Source organism: Lampris incognitus, chromosome 4 (assembly GCF_029633865.1).
Source record: "Lampris incognitus isolate fLamInc1 chromosome 4, fLamInc1.hap2, whole genome shotgun sequence".
Classification (NCBI taxonomy): Eukaryota; Metazoa; Chordata; class Actinopteri; order Lampriformes; family Lampridae; genus Lampris; species Lampris incognitus.
In genome coordinates this window covers 63294194-63318652 of record NC_079214.1, presented here as the reverse complement: position 1 = coordinate 63318652, position 24459 = coordinate 63294194, and the positions used below count along the sequence as shown (strand labels likewise).

The following is a 24459-nucleotide window of genomic DNA, read 5'->3' as shown; positions in this document are numbered from 1 at the left end:
CTGTCCTGTCAGGAGGGAGCGGGGGGTGACTCACAGAGTGTAGTCTTGACACTTCCGGCGTCTGACCGACACGGCTGGTTAAGCGTCGCGGCACTTCCTCTACTGACGTCATACGCAACTAGGCCATCAGGAGCGGCGAAAGCAAAACACGTTGGCATGTGCGCACACGACAGTCCCACACCTCAAGGCCATGGCAAACTCTTGGCAAATGATAACTTTAATAGCAGTTGAGTAAGGTCCCCCCCCCACCCCCCTTTTTCTCCCCAATTGCATCCGGCCAATTACCCCACTCTCCTGAGCCGTCCTGGTCGCTGCTCCGCCCCCTCTGGCTGCAGACTACCACACGCCTCCTCCGATACATGTGGGGTCGCCAGCCGCTTCTCTTCGCCTGACAGTGAGGAGTTTCGCCGGGGGGGGGGGGGTGTAGCACGTGGGAGGATCACGCTACCCCCCCCAGTTCCCCCTCCCCCAGAACAGGCGCCCCGACCAACCAGAGGAGGCGCTAGTGTAGCGACCAGGACACACACCCGCATCCGGCTTCCCACCCGCAGACACGGCCAATTGTGTCTGCAGGGGGCGCCCGACCAAGCCGGAGGTAACACGGGGGATCTGAACCGCCGATCCCCGCGTTGGTAGGCAGCGGAACAGACCGCCACGCCGCCCGGACGCCCCCGGAGCGAGCTTCCGACACCCTGCAACAAACGCCCTTACTGCATTACGTCATCAATCATCTACTTCCGGCTGACAGAAACGGACTTTAGAATGGAAACACGCCCACTCCTCTGAAGATGCACTGTGAACAAGAAGGCCTGCGCCGAAGAGGCGAGAAGGAGACAACCCCCGCCCCACCCCCCCACCCCCCGGACCGGCCATACAAAAACCAACCTTCGCTATTTTCCTACATGTAAGGGGAAAAAAAGGGGGGGGATTGCATAGTCTTGCACTGAACCAGAGACGGTTCTCGGTCACCTCCCGGGCGTGGGCGCCGGTGCCGCTACACGTTGTCAAACTTGTGTTTCAGGTAGTCCTTCATAACCTTGGCAATGGGCAGATCTTCCAAGAACTTCAGGCTCTGGAGGCCGATGCAGTGGCGGATTTTTATCCGACACAAGTCTTGTAAACTCCTCGGCTGCCCTGAAAGGAAACGAAGGGGACAATCAGTTTCAGCAGCAGCAGTTGTTAAGCTGTGCGAGGCACAGGGTCGTGGTTGCTACGAGGTGCAGCAAATGACTGTCGACATCACTTAAGCCAGTGGTTCTCAACCTTTTTGGGGGTCCTGGACCCCCCTGCGTATTTTTGATCTACCCTGAGGACCCCTCCACCTGATCTTGGGGGAGGGGGGTTGCAATTTGTAGAAACAGTAGAAACTGCATTTTAAATTGCATTATAGCATTTATTCACTCTTTGGGGCAGAAATAAGAGCTTTCAGTTGTGACTTAGATATATGTAACAAAACAGAGTTCTTATGCAGTAACTTTCAGATGTATGTAACAAAACAGAATATGTATTCAGTAACTTTCAGATATATGTAACAACACAGAATATGTATTCAGTAACTTTCAGATATATGTAACAAAACAGAATATGTATTCAGTAACTTTCAGATATATGTAACAAAAGAATTTTTGTGCAGTAACTTTTAACAATGCAAACGGGAGCGAGATCTCTTATTAAAATACAATAAATTACACTTGTGAAACAAAAAGTCCTGTTACCCTTTATAGTTTAGGTAGGTAAAGGTCTCAGTCACATTTGAGTAAAATAATCCTATTTCTATAACTGTCATAGGATATTTTCTTAAAATATATTTTATTTTCACGGACCCCTTGCGATTACACCACGGACCACTAGGGGTCCGCGGACCCCCGGTTGAGAAACACTGGCTTAAGCAACCTCGGTAACGAAAGGCCGCGGCCGCGGGACCGCCGGTTCTATCAAATCAAATGCACGTGCGCGTAGAAGTTGCTCTCACAGCGATACACAAAGATAATCAAAAACAGGAACAATGATGAAAAAATAAATAAATTAAAAGAGAAACGATCTCCCCATACTTCACGAGGCTCGCCACGGCAAGCAGTAAAGCACCGTCACGATCACTGCCCTTTATGAGAATGAGCACAACCGAGCAACACTTTCATCCAAAGAGCTGGCTGGGCTTTTACTATCTGTTGTGTAACTCTTAAGGAGAATACATTCTCACATTACGCACACTGAAAATACATTCACACTTCCCAGGATAGCTTCACTTCTTTATTAAAACGCTGCCAGGAGTCATTTAGTAAGAATAAAATGGACCAAAACGTCACCCCTTGCTTCAGTATTGAGGAGCTCGTCACTTTACTGCACCTTTCTGTTGGGCCTAAACACTGCGGGGCAATAATATGAACCCCCAAAACCACGAGAAGGCTCCTTTTCGAAAAATGTCCCCTTTTTCTGCCCAATAGTACTTGGTCAATCACCTACTGCTGATCCGGGGAGGGCTGCAGACTACCACATGCCCCCTCCCATACACGTGGCGTCGCCGGCCGCTTCTTTTCACCTGACAGTGAGGAGTTTCACCAGGGGGCCTGGCGGCCTGTCCGGGGTGTCTCCAGCTGCCTGCCACCCGGTGGCTTCTGGGATGGGCTCTGGCGTCCCCGCGACCCTGACAGCGGGATAAGCAGTTTGGATGGATGGATGGATGGACGTAGCGCGTCAGAGGATCACGCTATTCCCCCTCCCCCCTGAACAGGCGCCCCGACCGACCAGAGGCGGCGCTGGTGCAGCGACCAGAACACATACTCGCATCCAGCTTCCCACCCGCAGGCATGGCCGGTTGTGTCTGTAGGGACGCCCGACCCAGCCAGAGGTATCACGGGGATTCGAACCAGCGATCCCCATGTTGGTATGCGACGGAATAGACCGCTACGCTACCCGGACGCCCCAGAAATCTCCTTTTCAAAAATAGGACTCTCCTGGTACGGTCACATATCTTTATACGTTCACTTAAAACGAAAGCAGCAAAATGTGCTTCCTACCTGCATTCCCCCAGGTACGTTTCCTAGCTAAGGCCACGCTAGTAGCTTGAATTACATGACTGTAGGGGGCGCCCTGGTGGCTCCCCTGGTAGAGTGGTACCACACAAGGCTGAGTCCTCACCGCAGCGGCCTGAGTTCGAATCCGGCCCGGGCCCTTTGCTGCACGTCATCCCCTCTCCCTCCCCCGTCTGTCCTGTCTCTCTCTACTATCGCTGTCAAATAAAGGCAGAAAACGCCAAAAAATAACAAATAAATAAGTAAATAAATGGATAAATGGCATGAGGGTACTGAACGCTACGGGACTGGCGGGCTGGGAGTTAGCAGATGGCTGGGCTGTACTGTGTTGAACTGCAAAAAGTCGTCCCAAATTCAATCTGATGTTGCTCCCATTAAAAACAAATTCTGAATAAAGATAAAACGCATGAAGATGTGTGACCATACAGTGGCGCCGCCATTTTTGAAACAGATAAATCAGGGTTTTTGAGCGCTTGAAACTGTCCACTGGACCGTGCTGAAGCTCAGGGAGAAGACTCGGTAAAGTGTTCGGTTACTCAGTGCCGAATAGATCAGTGAAGTTTTTGTCTGCGGGATCCCTAAATTATGGTCGACAACATTTTAATAAGGTCTTGCTTCAAAAATATTAAAGCCTTCCCTTAAATTTAACTCCCAATTCACATCAATATGAAGCTAATGATCTTGTAAAATGTAGGTCAACCGAGAAAATCGTGAAATAACCAAGACTGGAGCAAACAGAGTAGTTAGGATCACATCAGCATTTGAACCCCTGGAGTTTCTGCAGACAAACAAAGGAAAAAAAGATGAGACGCGCTCAGAAACGTCAGTTCTGCAAGTTCAGAACGGGCCACACCGAGTCTGTGGGGCGTTACGCAACAAGCCGCGCTCCATCCCTGCAGTTCTGTGTATCATATTAAATTTTCTTAAGTCTGACACGTTGCTTTCCCATCAGCGTGCTCTCTTATTCACCCTGTTATCAGCTTCATGCAAACAGTTGGAAAAAATCCCCTTGTTTCCAGGAAGTGAGCCGTGTCTGTGTTATCGGTCTGACAGGAGTAAAATGACTCCTCTGCTGTAGACGTTTCTCTCCCTCCCTCAGCCATGGGAAACACCCACGACAAGAGACAGCTGGGGCAGACCACAACAAAAGATCTGCCACACCACAGCTGCAGGACTGTCTACCACTGTCATCAGAGCCCCTGCACCTCCCCTCTCGCCGCTGAAGGTGATACCGCACCGGATCGCACCGCCGCGCTGCTGGGCCACCGAGTTCAACCGCTATCCATGCAGACTGGCTGGAAATTATGAAACAAAAAAAGCCCCATTATCAATGTTTCAGCGGGAATAATCTGAATTTGTGTAAATGACCCTCAACGCTAACAACCGAGACACTCATCTGTGGTGTTTTTCGAGGGCCCTCTTGGCGCTCACCATGCGGCCTGCACTGGTGCAGCGGGGACGGTAGCCCCGGAGGGCAGACCGCTCTTCCCATTTGCTATACAAAGATTCAAGCCTGCAGATTTCCAGTTTATATCGCTAGGCTGCAAAGCGCACTCTGTAATATGGTCGGGATGACTTTTCCAGCACTGCCGGTGGTTTTCCAAGTTCACACAATCAGCTGCTATCAATAAGATTCATGGATTGTTGACACAAGACCCCCGACTGTGCCGTCTGGTTCCTCACTTGTGTAGGACGCCCTTATTAAAGTAAACTACAGCATCTAACATTTCCTCATCATCTGTTTGATTATTTATAATTTTGGCACTCTGGAGTTTTCCTGTAACGGTGCCACACTGCCGACTAGTGATTTCATCCACTGTGCAGACAGGAAGTAGCTCTTCACTTCTAGGACATTTTTAAATATGCTCTTTACTTTCACCAGTTTATAACATAAATCTCACACGTTAGACAAGTGTGTGCCACGAACAAGGCGCAGATCGCTCCACACTCCTGTAAAAGCATCTTATTACTGGAATCCGACTGCTTTCGTTACGCGTTCCCGTCGTCTGTAGATGTGACTAAGACCTGAGCCGCAAACTGCCAATACAACCTTTCCGGAACACTGACTCAGGCCTGCGGTCACACGTGAGCCGGACGGGTTAACCTCAGGGATGGCGGCATGTGTGAATGAGATTTCTAACACGTGGGCTACAGCGCCTCACTTCTCGAGGAGAGCCCCCCCCCCCACAGCCTACCTCAGTGAATATTCTCATTCCATCAAAACAAGAAAGAAATTTAAGTGTACCGTTCACCGGAGCACGTCCTATAATTTATTCCAAACTTCAAATCAAAGCGATAACGTTCTGTGAAATACTTGGGAGGGGTTTGCTCTACATGTCAGTTGTGTTAGCTTGTGTAATTTCGATGCTGGAACCTTTGTGTCGTCATAGCGGAACGTGCACCGATGCGTCTTGTAGGCCAAACATGAGAAAAACCCAAGGGGAGCAACACTGATACGCCTGTAAGAGCTTTCAAAAGGTGTGGGAGCAAGTCATCCTATGTAGGACAGGCTTTTATGGCGGCAGCAGATGAGCTAAAGCAGTGAGGTAGTGCGGTTGTCAATAACCCTGCAGATATGTGATCTGGCTGATGGTTTGGAGTCTCTGAATGGGGTTGTCTCACCAGTCCGCAGCTCTTTGATATCAAAGTTCGGGGGGCAGTGGAGGAATGCGGCCATTGTCCCTCCTAAATCATTTTAGAGCTTCAGGTAATGTGCCCTCCTTACAAACACACACACACACACACACACACCACCGGTAATTGTTCTTCGAATGAACACTGAGCTTTATAACCTTGAGTTGGCAAAGTTCCCTCTCGCACTACATCTCTGAAGTTTCTCCTGCTCTCAGCTTACAGTAAAGGGTCTATCAGGTCTTCTGTGTGTTGTGGAATCCTTTCTTTCACCCCAGCACATTTCTTTTCCTGGTTAAGGAAATTTAAGTTCCCCCATAGCACAGGTGACAAATGGTGCGACAACCAAATTAAATGGATTACAGCCCTAGACCATGGTTTAGATTTATGATATGCCAGTTTCTTTCGGCATATGCGGCATCAAGCTTTTTGTGTGTGTGGGATGGGGGTGGGGGTGGGGGGGGTCATCTTCACAAATTTGGAAATTTTATAAATGTGTTGACCTTTTGGACATCTTGCCAAACTGAGCTGTTAGTCACATCCCATGATGTTGTATGGGCTGTAGAGACGATGAGAGCCTAGCGTACTGTGTCCACGGTTTTTACCGTTTTTCCTGTGCCATACTGCCAACTGTCGTTTACCGTCTCCCGGGGGAAAAAAAAAACAAAACTGAATACTTTTTAGTTCTTGTACAAGAACTGTACTAAAAATTGTACTTAATACTTTGGGGTACCATTTTTAGTACGGCCGTGAACTGGCCGTACTAAAAATTGTCCTTAGGAATGAATGTGTGTGTGCGTGTGTGTGTGTGTCGGCCCTGTGGTGGTCTGGCGGCCTATCCAGGGTGTCTCCCCGCTCCCCTGAGAGCAGGATAAGCGGTTAAAATAATGGATGATGGATAGATAAATTGAATACTGACTCTGTCGTCGATTACCATGGCAAGATCTCAGGCATCGAAGCTTTTGGATCACTCACTCACTCACTCACTCACACACACACACACGCACACAGGCACACACACAAAGTAAAAAGTGAACTTGGGCCTGAAGTTATTCGTTACATTCCTGCCTTGTTTTGCGTTATGCATACCGTTTGATACCTCTGTCTAACTTTGAGTGAAAATAGGCAGTGATGACAGCGTAGTGTTGCCTTACTTAGAGCCGAGTGGCTGCAAGTACTGGCAAGATGGTAATCAGACTTACTGGTGACCTCTTGTAGAAAGTCCAAACAGGGCCGGCTGATTCCTGACATACTAACAGACACAGCCACTGGCGTCTGACCCTCATAGTTCCTCGTGTTTGTATCTGCCCCGTACGTGTAGAGCATCTGGGCGCACAGCACATCATCCCTGAGGGCTGACAGGTGCAGTGGCGTCTGTCCATCTTCTAGACGGCCCAGGTTAGTGTCCGCTCCTCTCTGCAAGAACATACGGCAGTACGAGTGATTGCCTTTGATAACTGCATATCGCAGTAGGAAGCCATTTTGGATGTCGATGTTTGCACTGTGATCCAGAAGGATCCGTACGCAGCTCGAGCGTTCACGAATGATGGCGAGCTGAAGCGGGGTGGTCCCTTTATCGCTTAGCGGATCTACTTCTGCTCTGAATTCCAACAGCAGGCGTACAAACGAGTCCCGGCCATAGTGTGCTGCCACATGGAGCGGTGTCCAGCCATCGTTGCTCTTGGCATTGATAATGTCATTGCGGAATTCGGACTCCAACATCAGCCGGGCAATGCGGGCTCTGCCGTGCATGGCCGCATAGTGGAGCGCCGTGAAGCCACCTATGAAGTCCTTCACTGCGGGATCGGCTGTAGAGTGGAAAATAAATGTATGAGATAATCCAGAAATGGAGACAGTACTAGGAAAAGACAACGGGTAAAAAGACAGCTGAAGTAGAGAAAAGGTGCTCACGTCGCAGGACATTCTTACTGCAAAGGGTTCTCATAAAAAATGAGATCATTTAAACAGCTAAAGGCCAATTCAGTCTTAATCTGCCACGCGTACTTTCTGGAATTTAGGCCTAACTGAAAATGGTTTAACATGAAGTGCCCTCTACAATGCAATCATGTACAACTGTATTTAAAGGAATTTTAGAAGGGGATTAGGCTTTAGCTACATTTGGCTATTTTACCAACAATATTTGTGTGTCCAATTAACGGCTAAACAAAGATCCAGTAATGACAGGCAACTTTCACAGCACAACAGATTGCTTGCATGTGCCACTGGAGCAAGAATGAAGGCAGTAATGGTTCATACACTAGTAAAATAATGCCCTCTAGTGTGCAAAATAAAGACACAGGCGTACTGCACTTGCTAATATCAACAACTGAAACGTAGGCCTCTGGAGCAGCACAATGTAGGATATTTAAATTGTTTGATGCAAATTACTGACCTCCATGCTCAAGAAAGACCCGGACACATCTCTCCTTTCCTTTGGCAGCAGAAAAGTGAAGCAGCGTCCATCCATTGGCGTCACGGATCTTGGGGGAGTATCCCTGCTCCAGCATTCTCCTCACCGTGCACACATCCCCTGCCGCCACCGCAGCCTGGATCTGCAGCTCCTCGTGAAGCTCGGGGTTCCTTCTGCAGTGATGGTTCAGCATCCTGTCACATTTCGTAAGGGGGCTTGACACCTAACCTATTTGAAAAGTGTGACAGAGAGGCGTGTTTGCTGGGGGACTTTGGTACTTGAAAAGGTGGGCCAAAGCAAGTTCAATCAGTTCATCTGCACACGTTTACTGACAGATACGTTTCATTACTCATCATTGTAAGACGTAAGCTGTAAGTACATTGTAAGATGGCGACAGAGTACATCTGTCACCATCTTACAATGCTGTGATGGCAAACATTCCCAAATCCTCTGTACACATGGCCACTGTAACTGTAGTTAATGGTCACGCCCCTATTTGCATATGACACTGATCACTGGTTTTGGTCGTTATGCAACTATGCTGTTTATAAGGGTGGGGACACCTGCAGTCAGTTGAGACTGAAAAGGTCACTTATGCCCCTTTTCCATTACATGGTACCGACTCAACTCGCTCCTCGACAGACCATGGCGTGGATTTTCGGCTCTCCATTTTTTTCAATTTCCAAATGTACTTTTAAGATAAATCCGCTTCGGTATTTCAAACTGCCGGGTGATATCCCATGCGCGCACTGATGACTCAGTGACGCGTTTCTCTGACTAATCAGAGGTCTGCTTTGATTTTGGTACCTGCAAAGTGGTGACAGTTACCAAAATGCCGGTACTTTCCAGTAATGGAAAACGAAAAAAAGGGCGAGTCGAGTCAAGATGAGCCGGTACCATGTAGTGGAAAAGGGGCATTAGATGAGTGATGAAACATATCTGTCAATAAACGTTGTATCCAGGATGAACGGATTCAACTTTCTTTGACTTTCTTACCAGGATTATTGAACATGCATGAAGACATTTGTAAGGTGGGAGGTGTAATATTTCTGCTTTCCTGAAGCACAAAGAGAACGTACCAGCAGGGGTTGCTTAATAGTGGTGACTGAAACAAATCAAACAACCCCCCCTACATTTCTGCATTCGAAAACACAGGAGCCGGGCTGGCCAAGTGTTTTTATTGTTTCAAGACCTGTGACACCCCGTCCTGCAAAGAATTTGCTCGCACAAAGCAAACTACGCAGCAACTACAGTTAACTGATATCTAATGAAGCCATTCAAAATGGTAGACCTAGGTAAATGTAATGGGTATTTGGTACCTATGAATCCGAATTTGTTTGTCTAGTTTGTTTGATGATGGGCTGAGCCATTTGTCTATATTTTGATTTGTTAGTCACCTTGTTGAAAGATAAAGCTCAGCATTCAGGTAGAAGTTACACATTGCAATTTTAGCTCTTTAGTTCTTTCGTTGTCTGTCTTGGGAGAGAGATCCCTCCTCTGTTGCTCTCCCTGAGGTTCCTTCCTATTTTTTCCCCCCTGTTAAAGGTTTTTTTTTTAGGGAGTTGTTCCTTATCCGATGCGAGGGTCAAAGGACAGGATGTTGTGTTGCAGTAAAGCCCACTGAGGCAAATTTGTACTTCGTGATATTGGGCTATACAAATAAAACTGACTTGACTTGACTCTTTAGCCATAAAGACAAACAAACAAAAAACACATGCAAATGGAAAATATTTTGAGTCTTAATGTAGCCCCTAATTGTAGCCTCCAGCACTAAGCTGCCTTGTTCACTTGATAAATGAAATACATTATCACATCAGTTCATTAACTGACTCAAATACAAACGCTTGAAAGTAGAACTTCACTGGTAAGCGGTTGATGTGTCAACGTGCAAACTATTGTTAGTGAATGCATGACTGAAAAGATAAGCAGCAGACAACAGGATGGTGTCGACACGGAAACCTGTTGAGACAACCTGAAAACAGCGATGGCAGTGAAGAATGCTGGCTGACAGTGTTCAGTAGCGGTCTTCTACGAACTGATTATAGTCGCTGAAGAGCCCTTAAGCAAGGGACTGGACCCCGAAGACAGCTCAGCGGGGTAATTCACCATGGGGGGACCACGGATATTGACCTCCTTGAGGGGTTTAAGTGCCAAGTGCATGTGTGTGTGTGTTCACGAGCCTTAAGAGATGTGCGAGAACGGAAAAATTCCAGTTATGGTGTCTAAGCATCATTCTCTCAGATCCAGTGGTGCATAACAAATCTAATATTGAAGCAAGAGTCATGGGTATATCCTAAAAAGCAGTGTGGCATTAAAGCACAGCACTCAAACGAGTGTACTGGGGAATATGAATTCGAACTTGACGACTGTGTGGCATCGGCGTAAAAGTGAATGTCAAGGACTTAACTGTAAGCAAGGGACTGGACCCCGAAGACAGCTCAGCGGGGTAAGTCACCATGGGGGGACCATGGATATTGACCTCCTTGAGGGGTTTAAGTGCATGTGTGTGTGCTCACGAGCCTTAAGAGATGTGCGAGAATGGAAAAATTCCAGTTATGGTGTCTAAGCATCCTTCTCAGATCCAGTGGTGCATAACAAATCTAATATTGAAACAAGAGTCATGTGTATATCCTAAAAAGCAGTGTGGCATTATAGCACAGCACTCAAACGAGTGTACTGGGAATATGAACTCGAACCTGACGACTGTGTGGCATCGGCGTAAAAGTGAATGTCAAGGACTTAACTGTAAGCAAGGGACTGGACCCCGAAGACAGCTCAGCGGGGTAAGTCACCATGGGGGGACCATGGATATTGACCTCCTTGAGGGGTTTAAGTGCATGTGTGTGTGCTCACGAGCCTTAAGAGATGTGCGAGAATGGAAAAATTCCAGTTATGGTGTCTAAGCATCCTTCTCAGATCCAGTGGTGCATAACAAATCTAATATTGAAACAAGAGTCATGTGTATATCCTAAAAAGCAGTGTGGCATTATAGCACAGCACTCAAACGAGTGTACTGGGAATATGAACACGAACCTGACGACTGTGTGGCATCGTTATAAAAGTGAATGTCAAGGACTTAACTCACAAGGAGCGTGTCTGGTTGCTGTGGCGCTGTTTGCGTTGATTTTACCAACCAAAACCGAAGACGTGGGGTGAAGTTCTGAGTGTTCCTCCTCTCACATACCTGCTGTCAAAATACATCTTGCGCCACCCGCGTTTGGACTCAGGGTCGTAGCCGTACGCGAACGTCTAAACAGCAGCGACATCTCCTGGTGGATTCGGGAACAGGCGCTGGCTAGGCTAGCTATGGGCTAGCTATCGCCCGACGCCACGCATGACCCAACGTTTAAACGTGCGGCGGACGTTTTGTCGTTTGCAGGTGTGTGGCGTTGTGTCGCCCTCGCTGCCAGCTGGGGGACGTTGAGTCCTACGGGGGAGGGGGGGGGGGAAACGGTGGACAATAGCGACGCGAGGTTAGCTAACGACGGTTAGCCGACAGCGTTAGCTACCAAAAAAAAAAACAGAAAAGTGGATTTGGGTTTTAGCCTAGCTGCCGGTAGCTGGAAACAACCACACATATGCTCACCGACGCTGCTCCGAGGTGCTAAACACGCTTATCTTCAGCTTAACGTTTCAAAGACGCCCGCACCAAACATCGGGGAAACCGTCCCAGTCGCCTTGCTAGCTGGGTTAGCAAAACAATACGCTCACCGCTAAGCTAACGCTAACGCGCTAGCTTAGCGGTGAGCTGGGGCTTTCTGTGACCCGGCGGACTGCGCGGACAAACGGAACGCCGCAGCCGACGAACCGCTACCCGGGCCGGACGTTTACGGACGCGGCTAGCAACTTGCAAGGCACTGTGTTCTCAGTCGGGGCGAAACAAAAGACTCACTTGATAAAAACGCCAGGGGAGTCGCATCCACTCGCACTCCCACGGCCGATCGGCCACAGCGAATAAATCAGAACCCCCCCTCCCCCTTCCCCTCTTCCTTGTCAAACCAGCGCGCAGCTGCCGAGAGCCACGAGCGGCCGCCGCGAGGAGAGCTGATCGGTGCGTGCGCTGCCAAAGCGTTCCTTCATTGTGTCGACGACGAGGCTCGACTGACGTCCGCGCTCCCCGAGCCCCGGACACATTTTGCTGGCGCCACTTCCGCGTTTACATCACATGGTGCGCCCGCAGGCGGAAGGAGCGCGAACGCGTTTCCCCGTCCACCTGCGCGTCCCCGTCCGCCTTGCGCGTTCCCGCCCGCCTGCGCGTTTCCCCCCAAAAATGCGAGGCGGGTTTGACCGTATTGCCGACGCGTCCAGGAGTCTGCGGAGGGGGACGCCTCTCTCGCAGGACGCTCGGGGACTGGCGACGCAAATCTGCCGTGCCGTTCGCGCGCCACCCGGAGAGGAACCGATGTGGCACCGCGGTCGTTTTGGCGACGGTGGTTCCGAAAGCTGCCGCCTGAGCGCTGCCGAATGGACCTGTGTTGCCCTGACGCTGGTGGAGAAGGTCACTTCCCGTCTGATGTGCCGCGGCGTGCCCGCGGAAAGCCGGCGGTGTCTGACGGACGTCTCGGCAGCCCTGTTCCAAGAGCTGGACCTCATGCCCACGCTTGTGAGTAGAGCGGCCCGGATTTGAATGGCTGAAGCGCGGTGGTTGCCGTTTTGGCATCGCTAAGCTCTCTCTCTCTCTCTCTCTCTCTCTCTCTCTCTCTCTCTCTCTCTCTCTCTCTCACTCTGTCTCTGTCTCTCGCCCTATCCTCCCCATCTCTCTCTCTCTCTCTCTCTCTCTCTCTCTCTCTCTCTCTGTCTCTCTTTCTCCCTCTCTCTCTCTCTGTCTCTCTTTCTCCCTCTCTCTCACTCTCACTCTCTCTGTCTCTCACTCTCTCTCTGTCTCTCTCTCTCTCGCCCCATCCCCCCCATCTCTCTCTGTCTCTCTTTCTCCCTCTCTCTCTCTCTCTCTCTGTCTCTCACCCTATCCCCCCCATCTCTCTCTGTCTCTCTTTCTCCCTCTCACTCTCTCTCTCTCTGTCTCTCACCCTATCCCCCCCCTCTCTCTCACACACACACATATAATGTCTCTCTCTCTCACTCTCTCTCTCTCTCTCTCTGTCTCTCACTCTCTCTCTGTCTCTCGCCCCATCCCCCCCATCTCTCTCTGTCTCTCTTTCTCCCTCTCACTCTCTCTCTCTCTGTCTCTCACCCTATCCCCCCCCCTCTCTCTCACACACACACATATAATGTCTCTCTCTCTCACTCTCTCTCTCTCTCTCTCTCTGTCTCTCGCCCTATCCTCCCCTCTCTCTCTCACACACACACACACACACACACACACATATAATGTCTCTCTGTCTCGCTTTCTCCCTCTCTCTCTCCCTCTCACTCTCTCTCTGTCTCCCTCTCTCTCTCTCTTTCTCCCCCCCCTCTCTCTTTCTCCCTCTCTCTCTGTCTCTCTTCCCCCCCCTCTCTCTCTGTCTCTCTCTCTGTCTCTCTTTCTCCCCCTCTCTCTTTCTCCCTCACTCTCTCTCTCTCTCTGTCTCTAAAACCTACCCCCCCTCTCTCTCACACACACACACATATGTCTCTCTCTTTCTCACTCTCTCTCTCTCTGTCTCTCACCCTATCCCCCCCTCTCTCTCACACACACACACACACACATATAATGTCTCTCTCTCTCTCTCCCTCTCACTCTCTCTCTTTCTCTCTCTCTCTCTGTCTCTCTCTCTCTTTCTCCCTCTCTCTCTCTCTCTCCCTCTCACTCTCTCTCTCTCTCTCTCTGTCTCTCGCCCTATCCCCCCCCCTCTCTATCACACACACACACACACACACACACACACACACACACACACATATAATGTCTCTCTCTCTCCTCAACAGGTTGATCACTTCCAGTCTGAGGACCGGTTTATCTCCCATCTGGCTGCAAAGTGTGTTGCAGTACATATAGTCTACCAGCTCCAGACGTCTGTGAGTGTTTAAGTCACCTGCCAGTGAAAACCGGGTTACCTTACTTTACTGCTACATACCAAGTAAACAGGAGATGCCAACTGGTGGTTCAGATAGCACTGGGCAGCATTGGCAACATCACTATTTTTGAACTAAATACCTTAAATATTGATAATGTGATGACGTGTCCTCTTACTGTAATGCGGCCATTAAGAGCACAGAAGGATATACAAATTATATCTTGATATTACTGTAACCGGTGGCGCAGTGGTTAGTGTGGTCACCTCACAATAAGAAGGTCCTGGGTTCGAGCCCCGGGGTAGTCCAACCTTGGGGGTTGTCTTCTGTGTGGCGTCTGCATGTTCCCCCTGTGTCTGCGTGGGTTTCCTCCCACAGTCCAAAGACATGTAGGTCAGGTGAATCGGCTGTACTAAATTGTCCCTAGGTGTAAATATGTTGCGGGTGTGGGTGGGGGGGGGGCCCTGTGATGGCCTGGCAGCCTGTCCAGGGTGTCTCCCTGCCTGCTGTCCAATGACTGCTGGGATAGGCTCCAGCATCCCCCCAACCTTGACAGCAGGCTAAGCGGTTTGGATAATGGATGGATGGATGGATAACTGTAACCATAGTCCCAGGTGGTATTTAGCCCCATATCATGAAATCGATATTACATTCATATAACTGCAACGCTCTAGTTCAGACTTCTCAGGTAGTTGGGAAGTGCATTTACCAACAACAACCACACTCACACACACACACACACACAGACAACCCCCCCCCACCTAATCCATTAAGAAACATAAGGCGAGGGTTTATGGTGGCTCTGATATAGTGTGGATTGTATTGCCTTTCCGACCATAGTTTGGGTCCAAGTTAGGAAAAAGTGGGAAATATCTTTAAATATAAAACAATCCTGAAAGATCACCTCCATCCTCCTCTATCCTATGGTCCTGATTGGAATGGCTCTTCAGCGAGGGCAACAAGAACCCCCTAACCCAACATTTGTGGGAGATCCTGCAGCGCTACCCGGGACCGTTTTCTACCGCAATCAACAAATCAGTGATATCTGATAACGTTACTGAATTCTTCTAGAAACCTTACACACATCCCTCAAGAAGAGGAACTGTTATTTGTAGCGTCTCTATCAAGGCAGGGTGGGGTCGTTCTGGTGGCCTGACACACATTGAGGACGCTTTGTCACCGTTTCCCTCATTTTGTACATCGTAAGTCTTGCTGTCCGTCATGCGTTTGCATGTGTGCAATGTAGTTTTTTTTCCTCTCTACTTGTTAAACCTTCTTGTATTCATTTTCCACTAACTCGTTTTATTATCTTCATCCCTGTAATGATATGTTGATTTTCTCTGTTCGAAGGGCACAGTCAGTCAAACTTGGCAACAGAAGTGTGTGCAAGTGTTTAAGAACTGCTGCCCCTGTAATGGACTGGACTCATGTATGTGGTCACTCACCCAAGTTGTGAAAAAAACTCTCAAGGCGACCTGTGAGGGGAAACCAGGTGGGTGCTGTAAACCATGTACGCCTCACGCTCAGTTTTGTGTTCCATTTTATTCTGTTTTGCATCATCCACCTTAACCATGTTTACTGCCCCCCACCAGAGATCCTGGAGAAGCTCCTGGCAGATTTTTACCCCTGTCTGAGTTCTCTGTGCTCAAAGTTGTTACCGGTGGAGGGGGGGCACTGCTGGGAGTCTGCAGTGTGTTTTATCACACCCGGACACCGGGGGGCGACTTTATCCACCTTCCTGGACCTGCTGGAAGTGCTCACAGCAACCAGGTTGTTATGTGGAACTACTGTGTGTCTGCAGAGTCAGAGACTGGCATATATACATACCCCTGCGCTGCTGAGAATAGTTCATTCAGACTGCGACTACTTTGTGAAGAAGCGAGTGCTGTTGCTTTTAAAGAGAACCCTGCTTCAGAAGGCGGGAGAGGACATGGCTTTGGGAGAGGTGTCGGCTGCTGCGCCGAAAGATGAGAACTTTGCCACTGATATGACTACGCTAGCTGAGAGTGTGTTGCAGGCAGTCCACGCTGGCTGGCTGCAGTATGTTCCAGTGGAGAATGCCGCTTCGTTCTTTGGGCACGCCAGCCAAGTGTGCGTCGACGGTGGTCAGAAGTCAGACTACGGCATGCTACGAGCCGTCAGTCTGGTCGTCCTCAAGTCACTGGAGTTTAAAATCCAGTGTGCTGGTGAAACAGGTAAAAAACCATTAGGGATTTAATATGATAAAACGGATTAAATGATTGATAAAATAATGATATTGATGGAATTTAACCATCTGTCCTCTATTATACAGTTTGCACAGCAGGGGGCAGTTTCCCCCCACATACAGTCGATATGAATACTCTGGCACTCTTTGTCTCCTGACAGCTGGGGTTGACGGTGCTGTGAAAGTGCACCGGCATCTGCAGGCTCTTTTGCAGTTCCTGAGCCAGCGAGGCGTCCCACTGAAGGAGTCCTCGCACCCTTGCACCTGGCACTTTCTGGTGTTTGGAGAGCAGGACGACGACATGTTGGAGGCAGCTAAAGCTTTGTTCTCCCTATTCCTCCATCACAGGTACAGGCAGAGCTATCGGAGCACAAACTTGAAGTGCGTGATTCATTAAAGCCGCATTAAGGAATATTTTTTGATAATGACCGGTTGTAATGTGAAAGGATCGTTACCACTGCCGATTGCACTGTAAAGCAACACCCCAATCCACAGATTTCCCGAACTTTCAGCTCGTTGTTTGGTTTGGCAGTCCAGCAGAGCTTATCCCCCTCTCAGGTTGAGTCCCTCCTTCATTCACCAACCCCTTTTTGAATCCTCGGTGAACACTATCCAGCTGAATAAATGGATCGCGAGCATGTTGGGTGTTGCACTTCAGTCAGTAGAAATAGGAATGTAGGGGTGAAAAGTGATTTAGCTGTGTGTTTTGAATGTCACTACCATCTGCCCTCTAGTGGTCAGAAATGGCTTAATACAGCTTTAAAGTAATATAGACAAAGACAAAAACAATGGAAATTTAGATTGGAATTTGATGAAAACAAGTGGCTAAAGAAACTTGATCAGGGCGGGGCGTCCGGGTGGCGTGGTCTATTCTGTTACCTACCAACACGGGGATCGCCGGTTTGAATCCCCGTGTTACCTCCGGCTTGGTCAGGTGCCCCTACAGACACAATTGGCCGCGTCTGTGGGTGAGAAGCCGGATGTGGGTATGTATTCCGGTTGTTGCACTGGTGCCTCCTCTGGCCGGTCAGGGCGCCTATTCGGGGGGGAGGGGACTGGGGGGAATAGCGTGATCCTCCCATGTGCTACATCTCCCTGGTGAAACTCCTCACTGTCAGGTGAAAAGAAGCGGCTGGTGACTCCACATGTATCGGAGGAGGCATGTGGTAGTTTGCAGCCCTCCCCTGATCAGCAGAGGGGGTGGAGCAGCAACCGGGACGGCTCGGAAGAGTGGGGTAATTGGCCGGATACAATTGGGGAGAAAAAGGGGGGAAAATCAACAACAACAAAAAATGACACTTAATCAAACTTGCGTGATGATGTGTGTCCATGTATAACCATCTTGTGTGTCTGTTCTTGTGTGTCCTCATCTGCCCAGTAGATCCTCTGAGTTGTGTGCTGCTGCATCCGAAGCTGCTTGTGCATCTGGATTCAACCCTCACTGCCACTTTCTTCTTCTGCTCCAGAGCATCTCCTTTGACCACAGCATCCTCCTCGACTTTCTGATCTCCACAGAAACTTGTTTCCTTGAGTATATTGTGCGTTACTTGAAGCATCTCCGGGCTGACCGGGAAGGGTTCCTTCTGGCTCTTGTCAAAGAATTGAGGGACTGGAGTGTCACCCTCAAGCTCAAGAGACACACCCTGTCTCAAATAGTAGTGGTACATCTGTGTGCACACATAAGGGAGAGCTAGGAATCTCGTCCAGCCAAGATCTGGTCCAGTCCAGCCTTGGTGTCCAGCCTATGGCCTGCATCCCATCAGTGGGTGAGGCCCGATTGAACATTGGGCTTTGCCTTGTGGACTATGAGAGCTCAGAGGAGTCTGACACAGATGATATGGAGGTTTCAAAATATTCATTGGACACCAAAAAAGGAAAAATGAGGCCACAGCCAACTGTGTCCAATGAAAGCAGATTACGTGACTTGGATGCAATACCAGGGACAAGTGGGCTGCCAGACTCACAGGCGCAAACACAGATTGAATGCAAGCCACGTGCCTCAACACCAGGGGCACAGACTGAGTCGAGGCCTAGATTTGAAAGAACAACAAGAAGACTCTCGTCAACATCATCTCTACAAATGACCCAGACTGGACAAACACCCTCTGCCCAAACAGAATTATCAAAGAGAACAGTGGTCTGCCTGTCCCAGCTCAGGGAGGTCGTGGCTAGGCTGCGGATGAAGAACATTTTCCCGTACAACCCCACCTGTCTTCTAAAGCTCTTGGACCAATTTGAGAACGTGAGCTGTTCTTAGCATCAGCCTCTCTCAACAGTGAAATAAATGTCAAACTTGTAGGAAAACTTGGTACGACTGAAATCTTTGTTGTGATCGTTAGCCATAAACCACATAATAGATTCTTACCTCGCGGTATACTTTCTTGCGAGAGGCTTCTGCGGTGGGAGCTACCAGTTGGACGCGTCCTGAAAGGGCATTTTAGATGCAGCTGTGGAGTTAATAATTGCTTACGAGAGCATCATTGATTTACCTTGGCGTGTATCGCTACTTTTGCCTCAGAGCTACGCAATGTTTGTTCTTCGTCAGCGAACACACCCACATTAAACCGGCCCACATAGGACTATTTACTTTTTCTTCCCGCAACCCTATCAACCGTCATTTAAGAAAAGTCAACACCGTAGCTGCTAATTCCCCATCCCTCGTAGCTCACCTTCACCCAGTATTTTACCCCGAGGTCCTATGATACGAGACCGTCCGTGTTATCAGCAACACAATGCAAACAAGGCTGTGAAGCTCCCTTGAGAGCAGGGGGGGGGAGAGAGAGAGAGCGCCTCTGAGTGCCGAGGCAGTCCGCTAGCCTTGCCTCGTGCCTCCAGGCCGGGGGGGAGGGCAGGTGCTGGTGGGGGGGGGTAGACACTTACCTGGGCTGGGTGTGACTTCACACAATCGCAAACAAAGAGTGCCTGTCCGCCAGGCAGCCAGCTCTAAAGGGAAATAGATCTCTTTCTTTTCTTTAATTTGCTTTTATCGGCGTTCATTCTCTACAGCGGAGGCAGAGCAGGGAGCCGTCTGGTGCGGGGAGAACGACCCTCACCTGTTTTTCCCATAAACGTGAGCCTTTGGAAAGGTAAGTCACGCTTTCTTCTGTGACCTTGGGAGTTAATTTGGCAGAGCCTTCTGCCGCTTTCTTAGCCCGGGACACGAGTTTTTGGCGGCAGCTGTTCCGGCGTCAGGTGTCCCCATTGCGAGGACGAGGAAGAGCCGCCGAAGTTAAACCGGCTGGTTGGCAAAGCGAGCGGAGTCACGGCAAGTGAGCGGGAAGCGGCATTTCCCACGGCTGAGCTGAGGGGGGGGGGGGGGGGGGGAATAAAGCCTCCGCGGTCCGAGCATTATAACGCGCGTTATAATGCTCAACAGTCAGGTTGCGTATGAAGAAGTTGGGGTTTTTAAAAAAAAAAAAATTCTATTGATTTTTGATACACGCAAACTTTTCTATTGATTTTGATACACACAAACTTTTCTATTGATTTTGATGCACACAAACTTTTCTATTGATTTTGATACACGCAAACTTTTCTATTGATTTTGATACACACAAACTTTTCTATTGATTTTGATACACACAAACTTTTCTATTGATTTTTGATACACGCAAACTTTTCTATTGATTTTTGATACACACAAACTTTTCTATTGATTTTGATACACGCAAACTTTTCTATTGATTTTGATGCACACAAACTTTTCTATTGATTTTGATACACACAAACTTTTCTATTGATTTTGATACACACAAACTTTTCTATTGATTTTGATTAACACAAACTTTTCTATTGATTTTGATACACGCAAACTTTTCTATTGATTTTTGATACACGCAAACTTTTCTATTGATTTTTGATACACACAAACTTTTCTATTGATTTTTGATACACGCAAACTTTTCTATTGATTTTTGATACACGCAAACTTTTCTATTGATTTTTGATACACACAAACTTTTCTATTGATTTTGATACACACAAACTTCTTCCCAACCGATCTTTTTTTGAATTTCTGTAGTTTCAGTAGAATTGCTCTGGGTAACACCGGCAGTATAAAAGCGTAATAATTGCCGTTGCTGTTACGAAGGCCGTATCTACGGTCACATGAAGGTATGACGTCATTGGGGCCCTGTCAGGATGCGATGACGAATTTTAATCCGTCTTTGATTTCTCCTCTACTGTCGCTTTAAGGCATGACGTCATTAGGGCCCTGTCAGGATGCGATGACGAATTTTAATCCGTCTTTGATTTCTCCTCTACTGTCGCTTGAAGGTATGACGTCATTGGGGCCCTGTCAGGATGCGATGACGAATTTTAATCCGTCTTTGATTTCCCCTCTACTGTCGCTTGAAGGTATGACGTCATTGGGCCCTGTCAGGATGTGATGACGAATTTTAATCCGTCTTTGATTCTCCTCTACTGTCGCTTGAAGGTACGACGTCATTGGGGCCCTGTCAGGATGCGATGACGAATTTTTAATCCGTCTTTGATTTCTCCTCTACTGTCGCTTGAAGGTATGACGTCATAGGGCCCTGTCAGGATGCGATGACGAATTTTAATCCGTCTTCGATTTCTCCTCTACTGTCGCTTGAAGGTGTGACGTCATTAGGGCCCTGTCAGGATGCGATGACGAATTTTAATCCGTCTTCGATTTCTCCTCTACTGTCGCTTGAAGGTGTGACGTCATTAGGGCCCTGTCAGGATGCGATGACGAATTTTAATCCGTCTTCGATTTCTCCTCTACTGTCGCTTGAAGGTATGGACGTCATTAGGGCCCTGTCAGGATGCGATGACGAATTTAATCGTCTTTGATTTCTCCCGTTTCTTCCTCTTGCGGAGCTCCGCTGACGGAGCCAGGCGGTGGCACGTGGTTCGACACTACGCCACGCTGACAGCCTTATTATTCACTGGACTGTTTTGTGGTAGAAATTGACTCTGACATTTGTTTGATTTTGAGGCTCAGTCTAACATAAATGCTTTGTTTTTATGCAAAGAACTGGGGGGGGTGAGGGGGGTGGTGCTGCTACCACCGGACCGACCAGCAGACGACACATGTTTCTCAACTGTTGGTTGTGGTTATGATAAAGTGCACACAAGTGGAGTTTAACGCCAAGGCGGGGAAACCGAAATCTGACACGCACACAGGGTGACTGAGGACCACCCATTTAGCAATGCTCTTCAGTGAGTGAGTCCCAAGTGGACTGGGACGCTTATATTGTGACAACAAAACACATCCCCCACGGACCGAGTCCCTCCTCAAGAGACAAAAGAAAGCCTTTCCCACCGATCCTTCCCCGCATTGGATGCGGGTAAAGGCACATGAGGGCGTCGTTGCTGGAAGGCCAGATACCCTGCAGGGAACTGGGCCATAGGCTGGACCGCATGTTTGCCTTCGTGATGTCGTGGAGAACGACGTGTCCGTACAAGGGTTCCTTTTTTTTGGCTGGACCCCTGACGTGTTTCCATGGGGGGGGGGGGTGCTGAGTGGACTCTGAACCCCCGGACCGCTGACATTATCACTGTGTCTACCAGGGCACTGACCCCCCCCCCCCCCAATACGCAACCCCCCTTTCCCTTTTGCAGCGAGGTGAGGGAACTTCTTCTACCGTTCCGTTATTCGGTCCTTTGTCAAGCGACGACAAAACGTGCTGCGTTTCCGAGCTCCCGACTGGCTTTGCGGTTCCCGCTGCGGAGGTCACCGCGGCTTTAAGAGGCTCTGCTGTCGTCACGTCCCCCGCACGAGGAGCAATAAATAGCCCGCGTTCTTGCTGTCTTCTGGTTTCCGTCCCTGTTGGAGGGGCAGCCTCTCGGGTCACGTTCAGTACCGTTCCCGAACTCCTCCCTCTGGTATCCTGGTTCGGCAGGAGGCTCGGAAGGGAATCCTGAGGGTCTGCTTGTCCTCTGATTTGTTGGGATCTCGGGATCAGTTTGGGACGGCGCCGCTTGGCGCGCACCAGGGGTTGTGGGAGCGGGTGGGCTTCTTTTCTTTTTCTTCATGAGTCAGCTGAAGCTCAGACCCTCCGTCGATGTCGTTGAGTGACCCAACAGCAGACTTATACGTCCACCACACAGACACACACACACACACACACACACACACACACACACACACACACACACACACACACACACACACACACACAAATAAAAGCATACGCACACTCACCCATGGCTCCACTGTTAGCTGTTATGTACTGTAATCTGTTGCTAGGCTGTGACTCAGGCTTTTATAATCAGGCTTTTATTATCGTGTTTTTGTGGCATCTCCTCCTCCTCCACCCCTCTCTGTCCCTGTCCCCCTCCACCTCCTCTCTGCCCCCCTCCACCTCACCCTCTCTGTCCCCCTCCACCTCACCCTCTCTCGGTCCCCCTTCACCCCTCTCTGTCCCTCCCCCCCCCCCACCTCTTCTCTTTCCATTTCCACCGCCCTCGGTCTCCCCTCCACCTCCTCTCTGTCCCACTCCACCTCCTCTCTGTCCTCCTCCAACTCACCCTCTGACCCCCTCCACCTTGCCCTCTCTGTACCCCTCTACCCCCTCTCTGTCCCTGTCTCCCTCCACCTCCTCTCTATCCCCCTCCACCCGTCTGTCCCCCTCCACCTCCTCTTTCCCCCTTCACCCCTCTCTGTTCTCCTCCACCCCTGTATGTCCCTGTCCCTCCTCTACCTCCTCTCTGTCCTCCTACACCCCTCTCTGTCCCTGTCCCTCTCACCTCCTCTCTGTCCCCCTCCACCTCCTCCCTGTCCCCCTCCATCTCCTCCCTGTCCCCCTCCACCCCTGTATGTCTCTGTCACCCTCCACCTCCTCTCTGTCCTCCTCCACCCCTCTCTGTCCCTGTCCCTCTCACCTCCTCTCTTCCCACCTCCACCCCTCTCTGTCCTCCTCCACCTCCTCTCTGTCCTCCTCCATCCCTCTCTGTCCCTGTCCCTCTCACCTCCTCTCTTACCACCTCCACCCCTCCCTGTCCTCCTCCACCTCCTCTCTGTCCCCCTCCATCTCCTCCCTGTCCCCCTCCACCCCCTCTATGTCCCTGTCCCCCTCCACCTCCTCTCTGTCCTCCTCCATCCCTCTCTGTCCCTGTCCCTCTCACCTCCTCTCTTACCACCTCCACCCCTCCCTGTCCTCCTCCACCTCCTCTCTGTTCCCCTCCACCCCTCTCTGTCCCTGTCACCCTCCACCTCCTCTCTGTCCTCCTCCACCCCTCTCTGTCCCTGTCCCTCTCACCTCCTCTCTTCCCACCTCCACCCCTCCCTGTCCTCCTCCACCTCCTCTCTGTCCCCCTCCATCTCCTCCCTGTCCCCCTCCATCTCCTCCCTGTCCCCCTCCACCCCTCTCTGTCCCTGTCACCCTCCACCTCCTCTCTGTCCCCCTCCATCTCCTCCCTGTCCCCCACCTCCCCCATGTTGCCATTGTCTCCTCCCCCGTCACTGTTGCTACATGTCTGTGGGCTGTTTAACTGGGCGTGGATGTGTTTCTTGTGAAAGAGGGAGGGAGGACTGTTGTTCCAATATTTGTTGTGGAAATAAAGAACTTCACACATGCTGACTTCATGATCGTGTCTCACACAGCCGCTGCAGGGTGTCTCCTGCAGGGTCTCCCGTCCAACGGCATGCAAACGACAAATAATGACATGGAAATGATAAATAATGACAATTTTGGCACTTTCTTTTTATCCTGATCTAATTGTTACTGCCGTTGTGTAATTAGGTTTTATCGGTTGCTGCACCCTTATGTGTTAAAGGTCAGTCGTCCCACATTTTACACAGGGAGGGCATGGTTTGACTGTAATCTTAATCTGTGGACCGATTTAAAGGATAATTCCGGATTTTTACACCCCCATGTCTAATTTCCAGTTTGTTGGCACTTAGCGATGACACAGTTTTACTCGCCGGCTTAATTTTCTGGTTATTTCAGAGTATTTTTCTGAAATACGCATATCTCCCATCTCCAGAAGACAGACGTGCTCTAGGGATAAGCTGTTTTTCAGGATTTTGCGTGTTCTTGTGCAAAACATTGGTTAAGAACAGTTGTTACTGTGAGACTAAGTAGGGCAAAGTATTAATGATCAGCTTCACAGAAGGTGTATTTCCCCTTCTACTGCGGGGAGCTGCTGAGGATCCCAGTAGACCAAACATCTAAGCTCGGCTAGGATCACCATTCATCATGCCATCTGGCCACATGTGGAGACCTCAACGTGGTTTCGACCAGTTGGCCTGACTCTGTGTG

At 49.6% G+C, this 24459-nt stretch overlaps 3 protein-coding genes across 5 annotated transcripts in view; 2 read left to right on the top strand and 1 right to left on the bottom strand.

Annotated features, from left to right (window-relative positions):
• Positions 1 to 879: 879 nt before the first annotated feature.
• Positions 880 to 12012, bottom strand: asb7 (ankyrin repeat and SOCS box containing 7). Of its 3 annotated transcripts, none has more exons than XM_056279004.1 (4): positions 11966 to 12012; positions 8056 to 8301; positions 6866 to 7471; positions 880 to 1134 (listed from the first exon to the last, which is right to left on the bottom strand). In XM_056279004.1, exons 2-4 carry the CDS (start codon positions 8264 to 8266, stop codon positions 995 to 997), a joined length of 957 nt encoding a protein of 318 aa, XP_056134979.1. In that variant the 5' UTR covers positions 8267 to 8301; positions 11966 to 12012; the 3' UTR covers positions 880 to 994. The 3 variants fall into 3 exon arrangements, with proteins under 3 accessions (XP_056134979.1, XP_056134977.1, XP_056134978.1); XM_056279002.1 differs by lacking the exon at positions 11966 to 12012 and adding an exon at positions 11159 to 11419; XM_056279003.1 differs by lacking the exon at positions 11966 to 12012 and adding an exon at positions 11258 to 11419.
• A 283-nt stretch (positions 12013 to 12295) lies between these two features.
• On the top strand, positions 12296 to 18525 carry lins1 (lines homolog 1). Its single transcript, XM_056279403.1, has 7 exons — positions 12296 to 12676; positions 13939 to 14028; positions 15376 to 15517; positions 15618 to 16220; positions 16393 to 16579; positions 17613 to 17901; positions 17934 to 18525. Exons 1-7 carry the CDS (start codon positions 12344 to 12346, stop codon positions 18486 to 18488), a joined length of 2199 nt encoding a protein of 732 aa, XP_056135378.1. The 5' UTR covers positions 12296 to 12343; the 3' UTR covers positions 18489 to 18525.
• A 581-nt stretch (positions 18526 to 19106) lies between these two features.
• cers3a (ceramide synthase 3a) overlaps positions 19107 to 24459 on the top strand; it is a 30498-nt gene continuing 25145 nt past the window's right edge. The window contains exon 1 of the mRNA XM_056278557.1: positions 19107 to 19317. The gene's annotated coding sequence lies outside the window, so the exon portion shown is untranslated. The remainder of the gene's footprint in view (positions 19318 to 24459) is intronic.